The sequence below is a fragment of the Aulonocara stuartgranti genome, assembly GCF_965226115.1.
Source record: "Aulonocara stuartgranti genome assembly, chromosome: 11".
In the NCBI taxonomy this organism is placed as follows: Eukaryota; Metazoa; Chordata; class Actinopteri; order Cichliformes; family Cichlidae; genus Aulonocara; species Aulonocara stuartgranti.
Genome location: NC_138947.1, coordinates 16,555,360 through 16,575,857, shown reverse-complemented (window position 1 = coordinate 16,575,857; position 20,498 = coordinate 16,555,360). Strand labels below are relative to the sequence as shown.

Sequence of the window (20,498 nt, the reverse complement as noted above, 5' to 3'; positions counted from 1 at the left end):
TCTGCACACCGCAGCCTGTCAGCAGCTGCAGCAAATACAAAAGAACATTGGGGATAATAGAGACTTTGCAAGTGGTCCCAGAAGAGGCACAGCCAGCGGGCAGAGCCACAGGCTGCACATACTGGTTGACTATGGCAGCTGAGCTTGAGCAGCCTGATGTCATTCACAAGTGCCAAACTGTCACAGAAGGCTTGTTGGATTATATGGAAAACACTAACAAACTCCTCATTACCCTCAGTGGCTCCAGTATGATGATCTCCCATACACAACTCCATGCAAAAGACAGACAAAGAAGCTGATAAAAAGAGATTTTGATTTTCTGTTCATTTTTCCCATCAGTTGCATCAGTTCTCATTGACCAAGGAGCAACCACAGAAGACGCTTGATTGGGGCTGGGAGTAGGGCTCACACTCATACCCATCATCATCATCTGTTGACACAGAAATAATAATTCATTTGTTGCACTATAGAAACATGCACAGTGCACAAGACACTGTCTGCACTTGCAAGCAACTTCAATTAGCAAAATGAAAACCAGAGATTTCATGGCTGAAATTGTATCCTTTTACTTCACTTCAGTCTTTATCCTGTGATAGCCAGTCAACTAAAACACACAAATTGATAGTGAGGTGAAAACCAGACGCAGGTGGTCCATTCCAGACTTGTAAGGCTTCTAAATCTAACCCCGTATGGCTGCAACATATGGATTGTTCACATAACACCAAGGCCGAGTTCAGAACTCAACCATAAAAGAAATATGCAGCAGTGAGAAATCAAATAGGACAACATGTAACTATTCTTATAGCAAAAATGATTGCAGCATAATGGATGACTCAAATTAATCAGACCCATTCAGAAATTCAGAAATTTAGATTTGAATAATCAATGTATCAGTAATACAGAGGTTTGCTGCTGATTTCCAACTGCTGTGTGACAATTAACAATCCTGCAGTCCTGCAATTATCTACATTTCAATTATTGTTAGATTTTAAAGAGTCCCGCATACTAAATGCTAAATGTATGTCTAATCCTCAGACTGTTTATTAGAATTCTTACATTTTTTTCTGTGTCAATGTAAAAGCTACTAAAAAAAAGTCATTAATATTTATCATGACTAATTCCAGCTGTTACATTTTTTTAAAAGTAGGGATACTTTAATGTATTTTAACCTATACCAGAGTAACTTTGGGAATTCCACATAAAGCAGGATGCAGTTCTTTATTTTCACATCTTATTAATATCTTTTTTCATTTTAATATTTAGATTTATGCTGTCAAATAAATAGCTCATTTATAATATTTAATTCTAAGCAATAATTTTGATAATCATCTTTAGTCAAGAAGAAAGTTAATTAACTGAATATTGCTCTGCCTTGCAATTACATAAAAGAACAAATCCAATGCATATTTTAACAAATGATTGGTCTACTTGGCTGGTGTTATTTGTCTTTTCTCATTTGCTTGAAACAACATTTTTTGTTGGTTTATCAAATATATATATATATATATATATATATATATATATATATATATATATATATATATATATATATATATATATGGGTTAGGAAACATTCTGCAACTGCTGTTGTGAACATGGCCATCTGGAGTGCAACAGGCTACAGCCAAGTCAAGGTTAGTGATTACAAAGTACATTTTGCTGTGCTTGCATCCTATATAGAAGGTATGGCTGTAAAAGTTTCATACATATAGTTTCATAGCTAGATAGATTTGAAACTCATTCAAATATCGGTTGCTTACCTTGCTCTCAGAGTGTTGTGCCTTTGGGGGTTATGGATGTACTGACAAAAAAACCCCTGTCATTTATATCAAAGTAATCCACAGAGACCAGGACCATTTCTTTAACATAAACCACTATCACCTATTTAATGTATGCTGCTGGTTATGCATACCAGCAAACTTTGCTCCCTGACCCTTAAAAGGATAAGCAAAAGAAAATGGATGCATGGATTCAATCTGTATTTTTGTGACAGAAATTCTCCAAATTCCCATCGGTCCTATTAAATCCACGAGTCATGTTTTGGGAGGTTTATTCATTACTATGTCAAAGCTTTCATATTAGCATCTGTTGAAAGCATAGACTGGTCAGTAACTCCTTCTCGTGTCAATCAGTCACATCATTTATTGGTTCTTATGCCTTTCAAACAGGAAAATATGTGATACAAAAACCTGTACATTTCAAAATAATTCTTCTATACAAAGAACAATATTTGTTCCTCTTTAAAGCAAACTACTATTATTAAGTAGTTGTCATTGTCAAAACCTTCTATTATACATCTATACCACACAACACTCAGATACAGCCCTTTCAGGTGTATCTGTACTTCTGTCTTGACTCAGTGGTGAATGGGTCTAGTTCAGTCCAGCTAACCCTTTTAAAATCAGCCTGCAAACTCTTGGGTTAATAATGCTCTGATAGTTTATCATTTAAAAAAAACTTTTTACCGCTGAAACAACCTTTTTGGGGTGGCATCTGAAAAAAGTTCAGCAATTTTGAAACAGGAATAAGTCGAAATTTTGAGACTGGGTCATAACCTTTTGAGTCGTGGGAGGCACAACAATGCCTAAAAGTTATCTAGATATGAATAGTTTCGTAACATTCATCAGTTTACACAGTTTACATGCACACACGCAACAACAGTATAACAATGCTTTTTAACCAAGCAAACAAAAACATATAGAGAAGGTGTTTTTTTAAAAAGGACCCCAGTTGTAGGTGAGGCAGCGGCGGTGTTAAGCGGAACTATCTTCTCGCAATTTCGCAACCCAGTCGGACGTATTAGCCGACGTACCACCAATGTCAACTCTTGCACATATATCGTTGATATATGTGACCTCCGGAATATTTCTAACATTTAGGTAACCTGCTCTATTTTGTGTATAAACAGTGGTTTAGGTAGATTATATTCTAAACGTTTCTTTGCTTTTTGAGTTTTATTTTGTCTGACGCGGGCTCTCGTAGGCGAAGCTATCCGACAAAATGCGCCTCACGTTGCAAATGTTGATCTCCCACGGCCGGATGGCCCGGAGGATGGGTTTGGGCCCGCGGTCCAGGATCGACATGCTGCGCAACATTTTGACAGGACTGGTCCGACACGAGAGGATAGAAACCACGCTGGCCCGAGCAGATGAAGTCCGCTTCTACGCCGAAAAGGTGACCATGTGAGGAACCAGTATGCTTAGAAACGGTGAAATCTAACAGTATCTGAGTAGTTCTAACTAGCCAAATTCAATATGAGTAATTATTAATAACATTATTGTTTAATCTGCGGGGATGCCTTTCTAATAAGGCCAGTACAGTTATTAGGTAGAAACACGTGGACTCGCATCTTAAGAGGATTGTTACACCCACAGCAGCTCACTAATGTTACTAACATAACAATTAATATAAACAACGTTTTAATCAATCAGTTCATATTGGCCAGTGCAACACTCGGGTCACTCTCCGGTCAGCTGAAACAGACACGTTCTTCCAACCAATCAATGAATTGAACGCTTGCTGGTTTTCACAGCTCATTGTTTCCACTGCAGATTGTGAAAATACACATTCATTCATTCATAAGCCTGCACCGTCTGACTGAGATCTGAGCCGTATAGGCTGTATATAGACAATATTAAAGGAGTTTTATAAGTAATTTATATATTAAATAAGTGACCTTTTTTGTAAGCAAAAAAGTAATTTCTGTACTATTGTACCTACTATCAAAACAGTACTTCTTGGCTACTTAAAATATTTACTGCTATGTTATGTTTTGACTGCAATTTCTGCAGCTTTCTTGGCCATTTTGCCAAAACTGATTGTAGCTTTTACCTTTCCACTTCTTTCTGGCTCCAAATGTCTTGATATGATTTGTGAGAATACCCCACCCACCCCCCAGAATAACAAAAAGAGTATAAAAAATACTTCCACAGCAAGAGCAGGTAGCGGATCACTGGTGCTGTGGAATATTGACTGGAATATTGAGTCCTGGTGTGTAGTTTAAATTGGGTTTAGGTGTGTGTGAAGCACACTCAAGTTTCATCATATTGCGGTGGAGAACCCCTGTGTGGGAAATTTGTGCATATAGTATGTCACTGAGCAGTTTGCTGCTTAAAAGTTTTTCATTATTCAGTTGATAGGAACTGGTTATGCATATTAATATGTGTGCATGTCTGCACTGTGTAGACTCCTACTGAGTGTTATTAGAAGGAAGTTGAAATAGTTTTGCTCATCCCTGTTTAGAAGTTGTTTTTCATATAAAAATAACCCTTTATTGCATTAAAATTGTTCTAACTCTAAAACTTTGCCTTATTCAGTATGCAGACATCTGTGAATATGTAAATTGGTCTTCGCCACACGCCTTGGCTCCGCACTCACAAAATTGCTCGCTACGTAAAACTGAGTGTTTTAGAGGATCCTGACAAAATATACAGAGCCTGTACCACACTGAGAATTAGCAAGTTTCAGCTATTAAAGTGAATCAACAAAACATGTTAATACAAATATAACAATTAAATAGATTAACACTTGTAAGAAAGGTTTGTTTTTTCCCCTCTCTCAGGGCAACATCACAAGTTGTCAAGTCAAATTAATCATCACTTCTTTGCTCCGTTTTCACGTGGATCAGTGTAAGACACGGATGAGATGACGAAACTCACGCAACTGTAAATGACAGAAAAAGCAGCAGATTCTCACACTTAACTGAAACAAAACGAGGACATGCAGATAACATGAGCCCTGCCCTAATATTCGGTATATGTGTGAAATCCTGACTGCCTGAATTTGTGATTTTCATTTTAATTAGCATGCTGCAATAGTAGCTGTTTTTGTTTTGTTTTTTTAAATTTGTTTTATTTGTTCATGACTTGTCTTCTAGCATATTAAAAAAACATGGTTCAAACTTCTTAACAAGGTTTGAAAGCCTTATATTTTTTGAAAGAGGTCTTTAATTCATTTTCTTTGACATGCGTCTGACTTTCGATGTTTTCTTTTATCTTTTCTTTTTTCCCTCTAGCTGGTAGACTATGCCAAAAAGGGAGACACTGATGAGAAGGCGATGAAAATGGCCAGTTTTTGGCTGACGGTATGTGTCTGCAGCTCTTCTTCACTTTGTAAAGATAATAACCGTGTAGCTCTGAATATAAAACAGTTGATGTGAAGCTTATTTTAAGTATGCTTCTTCTCTTCAGGAGAAGGATCTGGTCCCAAAGCTCTTCAAGGTCCTGGCTCCACGGTTTGAGAACCACTCAAACAGCTACACACGGCTGGCACGCATCCCCAACAGACAGAACCTGGACAGAGCTAAGATGGCTGTTCTGGAGTACAAAGGCAACCCTTTCCCACCCCTTTATCCTGCAAAAAAGGAAAATGAACTGACTCTTATCAACCAGCTCCTCAAAGGCTACAGAGAGGACAGGGCACAACAGTTAGACACAAAGCCGTAGTTGCCACCATGGAGATGGATCAAAGATTGCTGAAGGGTGATGGTGCTGTACTGAAATGCTCCTGAAGAGCCACTTGCATATTCTGCAGACTGTGGCTTAAAGACACTGATTCAGTTCTTTACCAAAAGAAGCCGCAGCTCTGTAAAGTATTTCTGATTGTGTATTAATAAATATTCTTTCTTAAGATAAGCAAGAAATGTTTGGTTTTCCTTTGATTGTCAATGAATCCAGATTCATGCTGTTGAGCATTCATAAATAGGTTCACAAATAAACTGCTTTTCCTGTGTGGTGATTGTGGTTATAATTTTAAAAGAGTCAAAGTAATGATCAAAATTGTGCTACTCTACAACTGCATATTCCATATCTCCTGTTTATAACAGAGCATGACTCTTATAAATTTGTTGTTTTTCAAGCACAAGCAATGTTACTATTATTTTTGGACATGTCATCAATTTTCTGAAGGCGTTACAGGATGCATAGCGCTCCTTGTGACATATACACCAATCAACCACAACATTAAAACCTCCTGAATTACATTACACAGCTCTCCTCAAGCTGGCGAAATAGCTCTGACCTGCTGGGGCATGGGACCTCTGGGAGAGTTCTGTGGTGAATGGCAGTAGATGATTGTGAGTCCTGTGGGTTGCACAGTGGAGCCTCCGTGGAATGGGATTTGTAATGGCGCATTCCACGGATGTTCGATTGGACTGGGATCTGGGGAGTTTGGAGGCTGGGTCAACCCCTTGAACTCTTTGTCAAGTCCCCTGAGCTGTTGCACTTTTTGCGGTGTGCCAGAGCTCATTGTCCTGCTTGGTATGGGCACTGCAGCGTTAGGGTATGCTTGTCCTGCAGTACTGTTTAGGTGTGCGATGCATGTTAAAGTAACCCCATGAACAGCAGCAATCAGTTTACCAGTAGTACAGTGCACTGTAACCAGGTGAGTAATGTAATTTACATATGACTGGTTTTAACCCTGTAAAGCCTGAACAATTAAATAATTGCCAGAAAATTCAGAGTGTTGACTGTTGAGTGTTAACAAAAAACAAATTAAAACTAGCAATTTACATATATGAGTTTTAATATATATACTTTTTGCTACATCTGTTATTTTTGCGCAGTTTATGTTTTTCAGGATAAGGATTGCAGTGATGATGTAAAAGTCTCTAAACTTCAAATATAATACACGTGGCAGGGTTATACAGGGTTGCTTTCATGTGCAAATTGGTGTAATTCCAGTTTAAAGGAGGACTTCTGGACAGTACGTTGTCTCTAAGTTCTCTTCACTAATCGTTTTCCAGTCTTGTAGTTAATGTCAGTATAGACAAGGTTGAAGTAGTGATTCAGCCACCTGAGTCACGTCTATTGACATGCAACAGCACAGACAATGGTAGACACGTCATATATAAAATTAGTCGACAGCGGAACTAACACAAGGAATTATGGACATGTTCAAATTTCATTTATATAAAGCACAACTGTACAATCACTACCCATCTTGTTAGGTACACCTGTTCAGCGACTCACTGCTGCAAATATCTAATCAGATAATCTGTGGCAGAAGCTCAATTCATTCATGGCAGATGGGCTGGTCAGTATTTCAGAAACTGCTGATCTACTCTGATTTTCCTGGACCACCATGATCAGAACAACTCTGAATGCACAACATGTTGAACCTTGAAGCAGATGGACTATAGCAGCAGAAGTTAACACTAGGTGCACTGCTGTCAGAAACAGGAAGCCAAGGCTACAATTTGCACAGACTCACAAAAAAATGAGTAACAAAAGATTTCCTGGTCTTGATTTCTGTTGCAACATTTTGATGGGAACGTCAGAATTTGGCACAAACAGTGTAATTTACATGTCACAATCTGAGTATTGTTGCTCACCCTTTATGAGCACGATGTACCCGTCTGCTGGTGGATGCTTCCAGCAGGTTAGCATCACAGTGCATTTCCTCAAACTGGTTTCTTGAAAATAGAAATTAGTTCACTGCACTCAAATTGCCTGAACAGTCACCAGACCTCAATCCAACAGAGCATCTTTGGGTTCTTCAGGAACTCTGTGATATTATGTCAATAAGGACCAAATCTCTCAGGATTGTGTCAAGCACCTTGTTAGATCCATGTCACAATAAATTAATGGAGTTCTGAAGACAAAACAGGGTCCAAAATGATAACTAGTAAAATGTACCTAATAAAGTGGCAGCCAATCTCACATCTAAGACCTAAATTTACAAAATAATGGCCTACATCTTCCCTCCACCATCCTGTTATTAGTGCCTTTGCATATACACTACTTCATACTGACAAATCCCTAATACAATGTGTCACATGTCACTTTTTCTGGGAACATTAAACTAAAGAAAAAAACAAATTCATCCATCCTCTTATCCAATTCAGGATCACAGCTGGGCTGGACAGGCTGCCAGTCTATTGCAGAGCTAACACATAGAGACAGATAACCACTCATTCTCGGTTTAGATTCACCGGTTACTCTAACATGCAAACTCCACAGAAAAAAGGCCCCAGCCTGGCTTTAAACCAGGCACCTTCTTGCTGGGAAGCAACATTGCTTTATATCACACTGCTCATTACCAAGCATTATATTTTTTCATTTTTTTCTCTGAAGACTGTTACATTAGTCATAATGAAAGCTTGTGTCTCTACCTGAAACTCAAACACTGGCATTTTGTTGTGGCTCTGTACTTCAGGGGTCACCAAACAGGATATTGGCAGTGACTGCGAAACAATTAGGCTAGCCTACATCAGATTGTGAGCAGGCTGGAGTCTGTCCCTGTGGTGTTTTACTTTAATGGACTTGTAATGAGAACAGATTCTAAATTTGATTTACAAATATTAGATTTACTCCTTTGGACACGTGCCCTTGTCCTAACTGGATCGTAACACAGGAGCCATATAACACAAAGCCAGGCAAAGCCTCTAATAAAACCAAAGATTTTTTTTATTATTTTGGCAAAAAGTGTATATGTACAGCTTCTTTAGAATTATTATTTGACACCATTAAAATGCATTTGACGGTGCTTTAATGATGTGCTCTTAACCAGATCACTCTGAGTAGCCTAAAAGCTGTGCTGTTTTCTGTCATGCATACACAATCTCTTTTCTTTGCGCTCTGTCCCCAGTTCTTTGTGTCATTTCTGTAATTAAAAGTCATTATAAACAAGGTTGAAGCAGGGATACACAATTCAGTAGGTATATCGAGTCACCCAGTTTCTAATCTGTCAAGTCATGGCAACCATAACAATGGTCAACAGATGACGAAATGGCAGACATGCCAAATACAAATCAGAAACATAATCAGAAATAACAGCTAATACTCCAATTCAAGTATCATTCAGCTGCACAGACTAAGTTACACCTCTGATTACATTACAAGGTACACACCACAGTCCTAACGTTGCCTAAACTCCATTACAGAAAGATTGCCAGTGACACATCTGTGGATAATTAGCAGAGCCACAGATTTTATAAGCCAGAAATGAATGAAAGGTCGAGATAAAAAAAAAAACACTGAATTTGTCAAGTGTACTCAGTCTCAATGACACCCTTACATAAATCTTACCAGCATGTGAGACTCAGTGTTGTGTTACACTGACTAAGCATGAAACGTTAACTTCAAACGTTTGGACAGTTGATGGCATTTTTGGACTGTATTTACAGGTGTATGCATCTGGAATAGTACTCGATGTTGTAGGAATACAGGTTTCAAAGCAGTCTTATAAGGTGACATCATCACGAATAAACAGACTAAGACCAGGAACATTAAAGTGCTCCATGCAGGACAGACGAAATGTACACGGTATCTGTTTCACAGTTCATCTACAAGTTTTTTTTTGTTGTTTTTTCTTGTTATAGCTCAATATTAGGGGATACAAAACTAGTAATATTTGTTCAGCTTCTCACACTGGGTAAATTATTCAGGCGCGAGAACCCGACAAATATAATATTCGTGTTTCAGGATTGAGACAGAGGTGAGAATGAAGTTACTTGTATTCTATAAAAAAAGGCAGCCTCCAGCTTTTAAGTCATGGATGTGTCAGATGTAAGGAAGCCAAAGAGAGGCAAAAAGAAAAATTGACAAAAGGTATACTAGAGTAATTCCAGTAACTTGAAAATCACCCCTGTCCTTGTGCTGTATTGCATCAGTACATTCACCAACGTCTACATACACAGAAATGACTTTTTTTTTTTTTTTTTTTAAACAGGCATATTCTGTACTCTAGTGAAAATTCAACCAAAGAAAAAAAAACAAAAAAACAATATAACATTTGTTTTATATTGTGTCTCAAACAGCGCAAGACGCTTTTGACTGGAGTAACAACAGAGTTTATCCAGTCGAAATATACTGAAGCTTATTGTATGCATTTACAAAATGAAAGAGTTCAATACACACAATATGCAAATATTGTGTGGTCATGTTGAGTACATATAATCAGACAGGAAATACAATACAAACATGCGTGTTTTTACAAGCACTGTACCTAGGAGTGCCCACAGTAAACGTGACATTTACAGTTACACATCAGCATATCAATCCAGTATAGCCAGCTGCAATGAAGGCATATAAGAATATAAATAAACCGAACAGATTTCGTATAGAGTAAATGTATCTAAGCTTTATCAAACAGTGTCAAAAATAAAAAAAAAATCATTTTTTAGATTAACCCAGAACATGTAATGGCATGATGTTTCTCTATGGTCACAGCACCAACTACAATTTAATGATGTGGAAAAAACAAAAATAAATCTTTCCTTCTTTAAAAAAAAAATAAAAAACTATGTAGATTGGTAGCACTCACCGGGTTTAGCTATTTACAAACTCTTTCAGGCACACCATCAATGCCTCATGAATTTTTGAATGAAAACTATTTCAAGAATTTTGTTCATTTCCGCTTTGTGCACAGCTATCATTTTTTGCTCTGGCTACATCCACTTTGTCATCTTTCTCCCTGTGTGCCTTTTACTGGTCAACATCAAATATTTATTGCTTCTTTATTCTTTAACAAGCTCTGCACTTGTGCCTCAGCCATTTCTCCTCACTCCTCCATTCTGATCGTTTCCATTCAAAGGTGAAAAGCGACCGTTTAGGGATTCACTTTTCTGATGATCTCTTCTTCGTCCTTCCAAACATTTTCATTTCTTTTTTTTTTCGGCTGACCTTTTCTGTCATAAGTGTAATACTTTGAATTCCACTATATTTCTTAAGTTATTGTCACTATTTCTATTTTTATTGTCATTCTGTCCTTGCTTTCATGCTCCCCCCCGCCCTACTGCCCAATTTCCTCTGTCCTGCCTTTCTCTCCATCTCATGCCTTTGTTCCAAATCCTGCTCCTCCTCCACTCTGCATGGTGAAATACTCTGTAAAGGACGGAAGCCGGGGTGGGAGTGGGGGTGATCGTGTGGCCGGGCGCGGGGGTATTGGAGGCGGAGGTGAGGGCAATATCGACGTTAAGTCTGCAGCAGTGGTGACGATCTTCTGTTCGCTATTTCTCTGCACATCTGGCCCTTTACGGGCCACTGTCTCCTCCACCGTCTTTACCGGTTCCTGGAAAAAAGAAGAAGAGAGTTTCACATTTGTCATGGTCTGATCCTCTACATAGGCTGTCTTGACCATAAATTAGGACTTTGCAGACACCAATCAGTAAACCAACTATGGCAGCAAATGCCCGAGATACTTTGAGGGAAATTAAACATATACAGGTTTACCTGACTGGAACAGTGGCCTTTAATGACTACCAATAACAGAATGATAACACCAGAAGACACAGAAATATCTTTAGTCTTTAGTCTGACCTAGTATTTCTTCTTGAAGAAGAAAGAACACCAGTGGAAAACAAAAAGGTATAAAATGTGTTTTGGAAAGCGTGTGTAACACCTTGTGCTCTCTGAATATCTACCAGGTCTCTAGGCCTCTGATGGAAGTGTAATTGTTCACAGTAACTACAGCTATTGGGCTCTGGCTCACAGGCCAGTGCAGCCCACGGTGATGAATGCCCCAGATCTACCCAACCATCTTCCTGCTTAGTGGGCCTGACAGGTGCCTGAGGGGGCAGAATACCTCCTCAGTTACTCCAGAAAGCATGAATCCTAATAGAGGTGTCTGTAGTACACAGGTATGGAGATAAAACTGGAAAGCACAGGAGAAATAGTGGTCCAGTGGATGAAATGCAAGTGGGACCACACTCAAAATGTGTCTTGACTGCAATGCCAGATTATCTAGTTGGTTTAGATTGCTGGTGCTGAAGGAAAGAAAAGTCTCCATGCTCTAATTGAAGCTGAAACTTTCAGATACCATCCATCACAAGAAACCAGTGAAGGGCTTGAGAAGAGTCGCTTACAACAGCCTGAGTGACGCGGCATCGATCAAATATCAACCAAAGACTGGAAACTTGGCTGGTTTCCACTAACAAATCAGGCCTGCCAGAGAAGTCCAAGGTGTGGATATACCAACCTAGAGTTTGTTCATGGCACTCATCTATCAGGTCTCAACTTTCACAGTCAAGGGCTTCAAGAGGAGGAATTATTCTAAGAAAATTGCTACTCAACTTGAAACCTGAACACCACAACCTCGTAGGGGCAGAAAAACAAGTTTGTAGATATGTTGCACCACCTAAATGTCAGGGGCTTGATGTTTGTTTGTTTTTTTTTTTTTTTTGGGGGGGGGGGGGGGTTGTAAATGCATCTGACTAAAAAATACTTCTGGTCAAATCAGGTCAAAGTTCCTATTTAATTATTATTTCACTGTGCTAAAGTGTTTTAATATCAGTCTGTGTTCACTGCACTCGCCTGTCACATTTAGGAAGCTATGAAAGTTTCTGGGAAGAAGTAATCCCTGTAAACATTTTCCCTTAGTTACTTTATTATTAAGCTAATGGAATTTTTTAGGGTGAGGCAATGAGGTAATTTCACTTTTCACAGAAATGTGCACATTTGAAAAGGATTAGGAAACAACTGATCCAGTTATATTCTATATAGTATAAATTCAAATATACATAAACACTTGCAGTTTACACTTACTGATTGGATGGAGAAAAGTTCGGTGAAGTTAGGTTGCGAGTCTCCCAGGAAGGAGCTATTTCCATAGGCATGATGAGGAAAACTCTCCGCCCCCTCACCGCCTTTCGGACTGGACAGCAGAATCCCGATTTGGGATGTCCGTACATGATATGGGAAGTTCTTATTGGCAGCTGAAGGCCGTGTGATAACCTAAAAGGCAAACAGATTAGAAAATGACACAGATGTGCATATAAAATAAACACACATATACATATAGACGCAGTTTAAAATCAGGGTATATAGTAGCCTTCACGCATCCAGATCCAAGAGAGAAGAGGAAAGTGCGAGGAATGTAGTGAGCAGGCATGCGAACGGAAATTTGCCTGAGCCGGGCTCATTACTAAATAATAACGTGTCGAAGGTGAGAAAAAGGAAGATAATGATGTGTGTAAAAGACAACCAGCATGAGGAAGTTAAGTAAGAAATAATGTATGACTGACAACGGAAAAAGTGACTTAAATAATATGAACTCGTCTGCATGCGAGTGGGCGATCGATACGAACAAGAAAGACGATGTGAGCGTAGAGATGGATCCCGAGCTGAATGCCGTTGACGATCTTCTCCCGAGCCCAACGAGGAATCCCAAAGTTGGCAATCAGAGCCATAACAGGGACAGCAAAAAACCTGAGGAGGAAAAGTGAACACATTTAGACATAAAGACCCCCAAAAAACTACAAGAATGTGGTCTGATGGTGGGAGAGATTAAAAGATTTAAAGCATATAGAGAGATAAAGATGGAAAGAGCAGAGATGTGGATAATGAGGCGGGGGATTGTGGTTGCAATGAGGGAGAAATACATAGATAATATTAGTCTTTGTAATCTACTCTTCATTTCAAGCCTCTGCTGTTATATATAAGTGGGTGACGGCTAGAGATACTAAGCAGTGTAATTTCAAGATTTTTTTTTCTCAGGATTGTGTAGAAGTATGTAGCTGATCCAGTACAAAGCACTGAATATCTGGCACACATATAAAGAAGCATAAATTATTCTAATAGAAGATATCTCACCAACTCAGAAAAACACACAGTATTGTTTAGCAATCATGCAGTCAGAAACAATGATACACTGCAACCGTGTGAGGTAAAAGTGTTTGGCCGCACACTACTGCAGAGAAGATGTGTAAACACCTTTTTATTCCCAGATAGCTCAAACATGAGCTTTCTCATGCACTTTTTCCCCACAGAACAGCATAAATTATTCAAATCGAGAGTCCTCAAGCAGAGAAATGTGTATTTTTTTTTATACTTGTGCAATCAAAACCCCAGTACCATCTCTGGTGCTATTAAGCGCAGAGAGCAGTGCAGGTCTCACCATAGTGTGTATGTGGTGAAGAAAGGGACGTAGAAGGGCTGCTTCTCGGGGTAGTGCTTCAGGGAGACCAGCACGGCATAGCAGAACCACACATACGCAACCAGCTGCAGGCCCATGAGTCCGTATCCTGCAGGGCTGTCGTAGGCGTACAGCACTTCACCTGGGTCAAAGAACTGGCAGGAGGAAATGATGCCAAAATTACCACGCACACATTAAAACAAGTACAAAATATTTTACACAAAAGGAGGGAAGAAGCTTTATACTGAAGCTGGTGCTTTAATTACTAAGATGGATAGCTCATGGTTCAGCAGATCCACTGTGATGACAGAGGCAAAGCTCTGCTTGTAGCATTCAGTGTGAGTCTTTGACACCGATACTTCACAACTAGGTCACTGGTATTTGTGTGCACGGCTTTGTATGTGTGTATTTGGGGCATGTGCTTGAATCTGCTGATACTAGATTGCATTTCACAGTCCAGTGACAGGATAGCATGGGCCATCCAGGGTTACTCATACTGCATAATGCATAGATCTGAGTAGTTTGTGTGGACCTGCTTGAAACCTCCCCAGCACACCAGAGAGTCACAAAGTATTTTAATTCTGTATTGCAATATCTAAAAGGGTACACAATTTTTGTATAAATTTAAGAATGAGAAAAGAAGATGCAAAGATGTAGATTTGAACCTGCAGGGACACGTGTGGTTGTGCTGTGGATGAATTTTGTGAACAGGTTTTCCACAACAGCTTGAAGTTGTCTGTCTATGATTTAAGGGTGAAAAGGAAATTCAGGCAGAACTTAACTATGACAAAATCCCACTTTTACGGCCACGAGTTTGCTCTTAAAGCACAAATAAAATTTGAAGTACAAACACTTTTGATACTTCCTCCTGAATCGCCAGTAGGAATGATTAGAAATAATTCAACATTGTTTTCACTCATTCAGACACTTGGAAAGAGTCACACTAAATGCTTTCACACATTCAGATATGGTAACAGACAGCTATAACACTTAGAACACAGCCCTGCTTTCATTCCAGAGGGCCTGGCAGATTCCTGACTGCAACCCAAGAAACAGTGTACAAGTTTTCCTTTCAGTTCCAATTGTAACCTAGTTAAGCTTATTTTTAGCAGGAGCTCCCTGGAGTTTTGAGCTCTTTAATAGCAGCGACCATATAAGAGGGCAGGCACCAGAGAAATTATACTGCCTCGGATCCACATATTGTATTGTGAGAGTTATCAGTGAGCTTCCACTACACTGTGCCAAATGTATCACCACCGTGCTGTCCTCAAACACTGTAATCCACCGTCCCTGCATTTACCATGTTTACATGTCACGTTGCTGCAGGCTTTACAGTATGCAGAGATGTATGCAACGAGTCTGTTATTAATTCATAAGCTCATCGAAGCTGGAACCTAGAGAGGCATAAGAATTAATGAGTGGAGGCTGATTACAAAGTCTAACGTCCCTGTCAAGGAAAACTCTAAAGGTTCTTGATCTGAGCTCGAGTACATTATATGCACTGGCATAAGGAACCATAAATGTTGTGGTTGCACTTGGGAACTGTCTGGTTGTTTCTGTCAAGATAGAAAATTTGTAACTCATCAATGAATTTCAGCATTTTGTTTTTACAATCAACTTGATGCATTTTCATAATTAGTAATGTATCAATGTAATGAATAACTTGACAGGAAAAGCCATTACGCCCCATGCTGATCTATGGGCCCAACTCTTCTATGAATATTTATGAGATTATTAAAAAAGCCAAAGACAGCAATAACACAAGTGCAGATGCTGTGTCGAGTTTAGGTGTGTGAGAAATCTTGTACCCAATCATCCCGGATATAATTCAGACGCTATTTTCATGTCACACCTGAAGGGCAAAGGGATCGGAAAGTTTTCGTATTTGAACTGAAAGCTTTGATCGCCACCGTTCACAGGACTGGCACTAAAGGATATTTTCAGTCTTGATTATTCTTTCAGTTATTCCCCCATTGAAGCAATCAATCTTGCTTTAATTAATATATCCGTACAAAAGACAACTATTTCATTCTATCCACTGAAGACTTCAAAACCAAAGCATTATAAAAAGCATGAAATTCACACATTTGACAAGGTGAAACCAGAAAATGCTTGGTATTAAATCATTATTAGCATAATTATTAATTCATTTTGACTCTGGAGCTATAGTTGAATTGGCAAATTAATCAATATTCAATTAATTTAGAGCAATTTTCTATCCATCCATACATTTTCCTTCAACTTTCTCCAATTCGGGGTCTCCCGGGGCCTGAAGTTTATCCCAGATGTCAGAGTGAGAGGCAAAGTACAGCCTCAACAGGTGCCCAGTCTATCACAGGGCCTGACCACAATTTTGATAATTAATATTTATCTATTCAGTCACCACATAGTAAACAGACTGTGCAAAAAAATGAATATAAGATCCCCACCTATATAAACAAATCGTGACCGAACAGGCTCAGGCTTAAGTAAATAACATCAACAATATTCTCACACGTAGCCCTCAAATATGTATTTGTATAGCAATCTTTTGAAAACTAAAAATGAATCACACATGTTTATGGTCATACTGTATCAGCATCATTAACAATTAAGATTATTTTTTTCATTACTGAGCATTTTACAGCTTCACAGGGGTGAAGATGTGCTAATGTTTAGCAGGATTAAGATTTCGCTTACTATCTTAGTTAAATGTCCTAGTCTGCTCAAACTAATTGGCGATTAAAACAAGAACACAGCTGATGCTCCAGTACAGTTTCGCAGGCATTTTGTTACCAAAGAATTATTGGACAAATTAAAACAATAAGAACTTCAGAGTTATGCCAGTCGACTGCATGGCGTTCAAATTTTGCCAACAATCCACACTATAGCTGCCAAGCTACTTCCCTGCACACCTACTCACATTATCACAAGCCTGTCAATCTTACATAGTGGAAAAAGTCAGCATGATTATTTCTGGGCACAGTAACTGGCTCTAAAAGTATGATGCTATACTGCTGGCTAGAAATATATGTATAGATAAAATCGATATTAAAAATAAACTTCCAGTCCCTTCCAGCAGTGTTGGTGATTGTGTAAACAGTACCTCCGCCTCATAGATGAAGAGGATGACGTAGGTGATTGTGTAAACCGTCATGTAGATGCTCAGTTTCACAGACCCACTGTGACTGATCCTCGCCCTGTGATATGCAAGGATAAACACAGGGTCAGAGGTTGCACACAAGTTGGAGGAAGATAAGAAGAAAATACAATGACACACTTTAAGAGACACAAAGGAAAGCTAAGATATAAAACACACACACACACACACAGACGCACACACACACACACACACACACACACACACACACACACACACACAGAAAGACACAAAATCCTGCATTTGCTTCTTTACACTCAAGCAGACAGCTTAATCAAAAAACAGCTATTCAGAACTACACAGCACAAAGATATGTGAGCATTAAACTCTCTGCTATTTATATATTTAAAACAGCTGCAGGCTTATGGATGGAGCAAAAACAGAAATTAATGCTTCTCTATTTGTAGCTGTCAACAAATAAGCATTTCAGCGTTAAGCCTTCATCAGCATTTCAAAGATCTTTTTGCACAGCTAATTCATCATTACGCTCAACCAAAAAAGAAAAGAAAAAAGAAATCAAAGTTGTTGAGTAGTTATCTGCAAATTGTCAACTAGTTAAACGCTGCAGATAAATAGCTCTGCCTCATGCTTAGCCATGAAGCAGTTCGTTTTATTCACTGGGGTTTTAAGAGAGTTTAATACGTCTAGAAATCTTCTGAACCCAGAGGAGGATCTAATCCTAGAGTCAAAAAAGCCAGCTTAAAAATTTTGCAAGCTAAGTTTTTGCTGTGAGTTCTGTATGAAAAAAGAGATTTAGTTTGTGCCAAGCCAAAGCAAAACCAATCTTCAAACTTTGACACATGTTTAGATGATGACTTGCCAGAAAAATAAAATCAAGATTCTAAAAAATACCTTATAAACAGAGGTGATTTGTAAAAAAGCAAGATCGGATAGCTGCATGACTTTTTCTTCGCACATAAAGCTAACTCGGAAACTGATGTCAAATAAAAACTGACACGTTTCTCCCGTTTGATAACTGGAGTTTGAATCCAGCATTCGAAAACAGGCAAGACCAATGACAGTTGGATGAGCAGGGCATTTGTCCAGTCATGTGGAAGATGGATAAATGCTGACATTCCAGTGAAGAAAAGCACTCTTAAATAATCCATTGTGCTGTCTAACTGCCTGTCCCAAGAAAATGTCTGCTAACTCTTGCCAGAAACTAGTGAGCAAACAAAAAACCTGTCAGCCGGCTCTGCGAGCCAAAGGTAATGCTTCAGCATCAGAAAGTTCACACCATAACATCATTTATCCATGACATCCCTTCACACACATCAGGCGCTCGCCCACATTATTAGACGCAGCATCCTAACTGACTTTTTGACTCCTGTCACCCGGCATCATCAAGTCATCATGGTGACGGTAAGTGCTGACAGTGAGTGACATTCTCAGCATAAAAATACCTACAAAATGTGACAGGCTTGTATAAACAGACACACACGCGCACAACACTGCAGTGTAGTGAGATAATACATGTACACACAGACAAAGCGCCCACCTGGTGACAGTGAAACCTTTGCCCAACAATATGAGCATCAGAAGGAACACCAAGAAACTGACGGAGAACAGTAATTTCCCTGGAGATGGTCACAGAGGTGGAGGGAGAGACAGAAAATGAGAGAGAGGAGACAGAAGGGGTAATTAGGTTGTGGTTTCCGAATCTGAGATATCAGAGGGGAACGATAAAATCAGGTCACCGCACACATTTTTGCTCGCGCACACAGTCACGTACAATCACACCCAATCCAGCCCGTGCACGCTGAACCACCTATTACATTTCTTCAGCTGCACACGCACCCATCAGCATCCTATCATTCATTCTGCTCAGGCAGTGAGCGATTTTCCAGTGCAGAGTTAGTGTCAGTCATTGAGTCAGTGATCGATGCAGGAGAGGAACTCACCAAGTATTTTGAGGCTGCCATTGCCAACTCCTTCTCTAGCATACAGGCCCCAGTAGACACAATGGAACAGCAGGCTGAGCACTGCCAAGTGGAAAGGATGCAGGGAGGAGAGAAATTTAAAAAAAAAAAAAAAAAAAACACCAGAAGGAAGAAAAGAGGGAAAAGAGATGGGTGAGCAGGCGTTACAGAAGAGGAGAAAAGGCATTAAGAGGAAGAGATGTGGGAGTTAAGAAAATACACAGAACAAAGGTGACAGGCAGATGATAATGAGGGAGGAGAGAAGGGAAGCAAGACAGAAAAAAAGAAGGAATTTATAAAAGGAGCAAAATCCTTGAGAGAAGTGGGAGGAGAGGGTGAAAGCGAATTCAGGGGTGGCACGAGAATCGAGAAGGGATTTAGACAGAGGACAAGCAGGCAAGAAAGAAGAAAGTGAGATAAGGGGGTGAAGAAAAAGAAGAGGACAGGATGAGGAGAGCGGGGAGGGGGTTCATCAGTAACAGCATGCTCCACTAAACACTGTAACACAGGGCGACTGTTTGCAGTAGGTCCTATTCAGAGGCTAATAAGTGCGATAATATCTGTGCTCTTGAAGTGGGGATTAAGGTGTGAGATGCTGCAACCGTGCAAGAGGCTCAGTCATCTCGAGTGTGTGTGTTCTGTCAGTGTGCGTGTCTGTTCAGGACAGAAGCTCTCACCTTCCACACCTGCTGCCGTCATAAACATTTTGTAGGTTGTGTGAAGAAGCTGTCTTCCCTTCAGATTGTCTACAGGTAAAAAAATAAATAAATAAATAAAATAACAAGAGATAAAGGTGACAGAGGTGTGTGTGCTGGGGGAAAGATAAAAAGGATGAGGATACACTGACAGATGGCGAAGGAGAGCAGGAGAGGTACAGAGACTGGGAGGCAGAAGAAAAGAGCAAGAACAAGGGAACGGGCCAGATAAATGGGCGGGAGCGATCATTAGTATGCATCCATCTCATGATGCACATCTCCAGATGACGCCTTATACATCTTCTCTGTTCACGGCACATAATCCGAGAGGAAATATTCTTAATGCGTATTTAAGCAGCCTATTTTACTACCAAAACACTCCGGCAAACAGCAGTGGCCTAGGGGGAAAATTTATAGAGAGAAGAAGGGTCATAAACGATCACACTCTTTTAGCTCTCCTGTATTACAGCAGGCTTAGCCAGCCAAGTGTTGCTGAATCCTCCTGGGAATTTTGCAGGTGCTCTAATGATATTTTTTAAAGAGACAAAAACTTCCAAAAAATTTCATATTCATTTACAGCCCTTTGAAGCTTTTGCAAACACTGTTGTTGCGCTTTCCCCCCCTCTCTGCGAGTGCGCGTCTCTCGAGTTTTCTGTTCCTGTTTTTTAAAACAGAGACACGTTGCTGTAGTATGTATAGAATGTGGTGATAATAAAGCAAGGCCTCCCCTAAAGAACAAAGCCTTAATCTCAACGACAGGACATGCTGCTCCAAAATCTCCATGTGTGGTTCAGTATTAATGCTGCATACAGATGTGCAAGTTACCCATCCCACGTTTCCTTTTTACCCTCATCGTCTTTTGGACTGTGTGCCGTTAACAAGTGCCCTCTCCTC

General features: G+C 39.6%; 2 protein-coding genes across 2 annotated transcripts in view; one reads left to right on the top strand and one right to left on the bottom strand.

Annotated features, from left to right (window-relative positions):
• The first annotated feature begins 2,753 nt into the window (after positions 1-2,753).
• mrpl17 (mitochondrial ribosomal protein L17) lies at positions 2,754-5,641 on the top strand. The gene is made up of 4 exons (XM_082551627.1): positions 2,754-2,879; positions 2,983-3,174; positions 5,015-5,083; positions 5,190-5,641. The coding sequence occupies exons 2-4, from the start codon at positions 3,001-3,003 to the stop codon at positions 5,442-5,444; spliced, it is 498 nt and encodes a 165-aa protein (XP_082407753.1). The 5' UTR covers positions 2,754-2,879; positions 2,983-3,000; the 3' UTR covers positions 5,445-5,641.
• Positions 5,642-8,387: 2,746 nt separating this feature from the next.
• The window catches only part of tmem145 (transmembrane protein 145), a 41,585-nt gene continuing 29,474 nt past the window's right edge, over positions 8,388-20,498 (bottom strand). Inside the window, exons 8-15 of the mRNA XM_082552096.1 lie at positions 19,587-19,655; positions 18,892-18,972; positions 18,489-18,567; positions 16,937-17,030; positions 13,834-14,006; positions 13,025-13,145; positions 12,483-12,671; positions 8,388-11,010 (exon numbers count right to left, since the gene is read on the bottom strand). Coding sequence (XP_082408222.1) covers positions 10,771-11,010; positions 12,483-12,671; positions 13,025-13,145; positions 13,834-14,006; positions 16,937-17,030; positions 18,489-18,567; positions 18,892-18,972; positions 19,587-19,655 — 1,046 coding nt within the window. The 3' untranslated portion in view covers positions 8,388-10,770. The remainder of the gene's footprint in view (positions 11,011-12,482; positions 12,672-13,024; positions 13,146-13,833; positions 14,007-16,936; positions 17,031-18,488; positions 18,568-18,891; positions 18,973-19,586; positions 19,656-20,498) is intronic.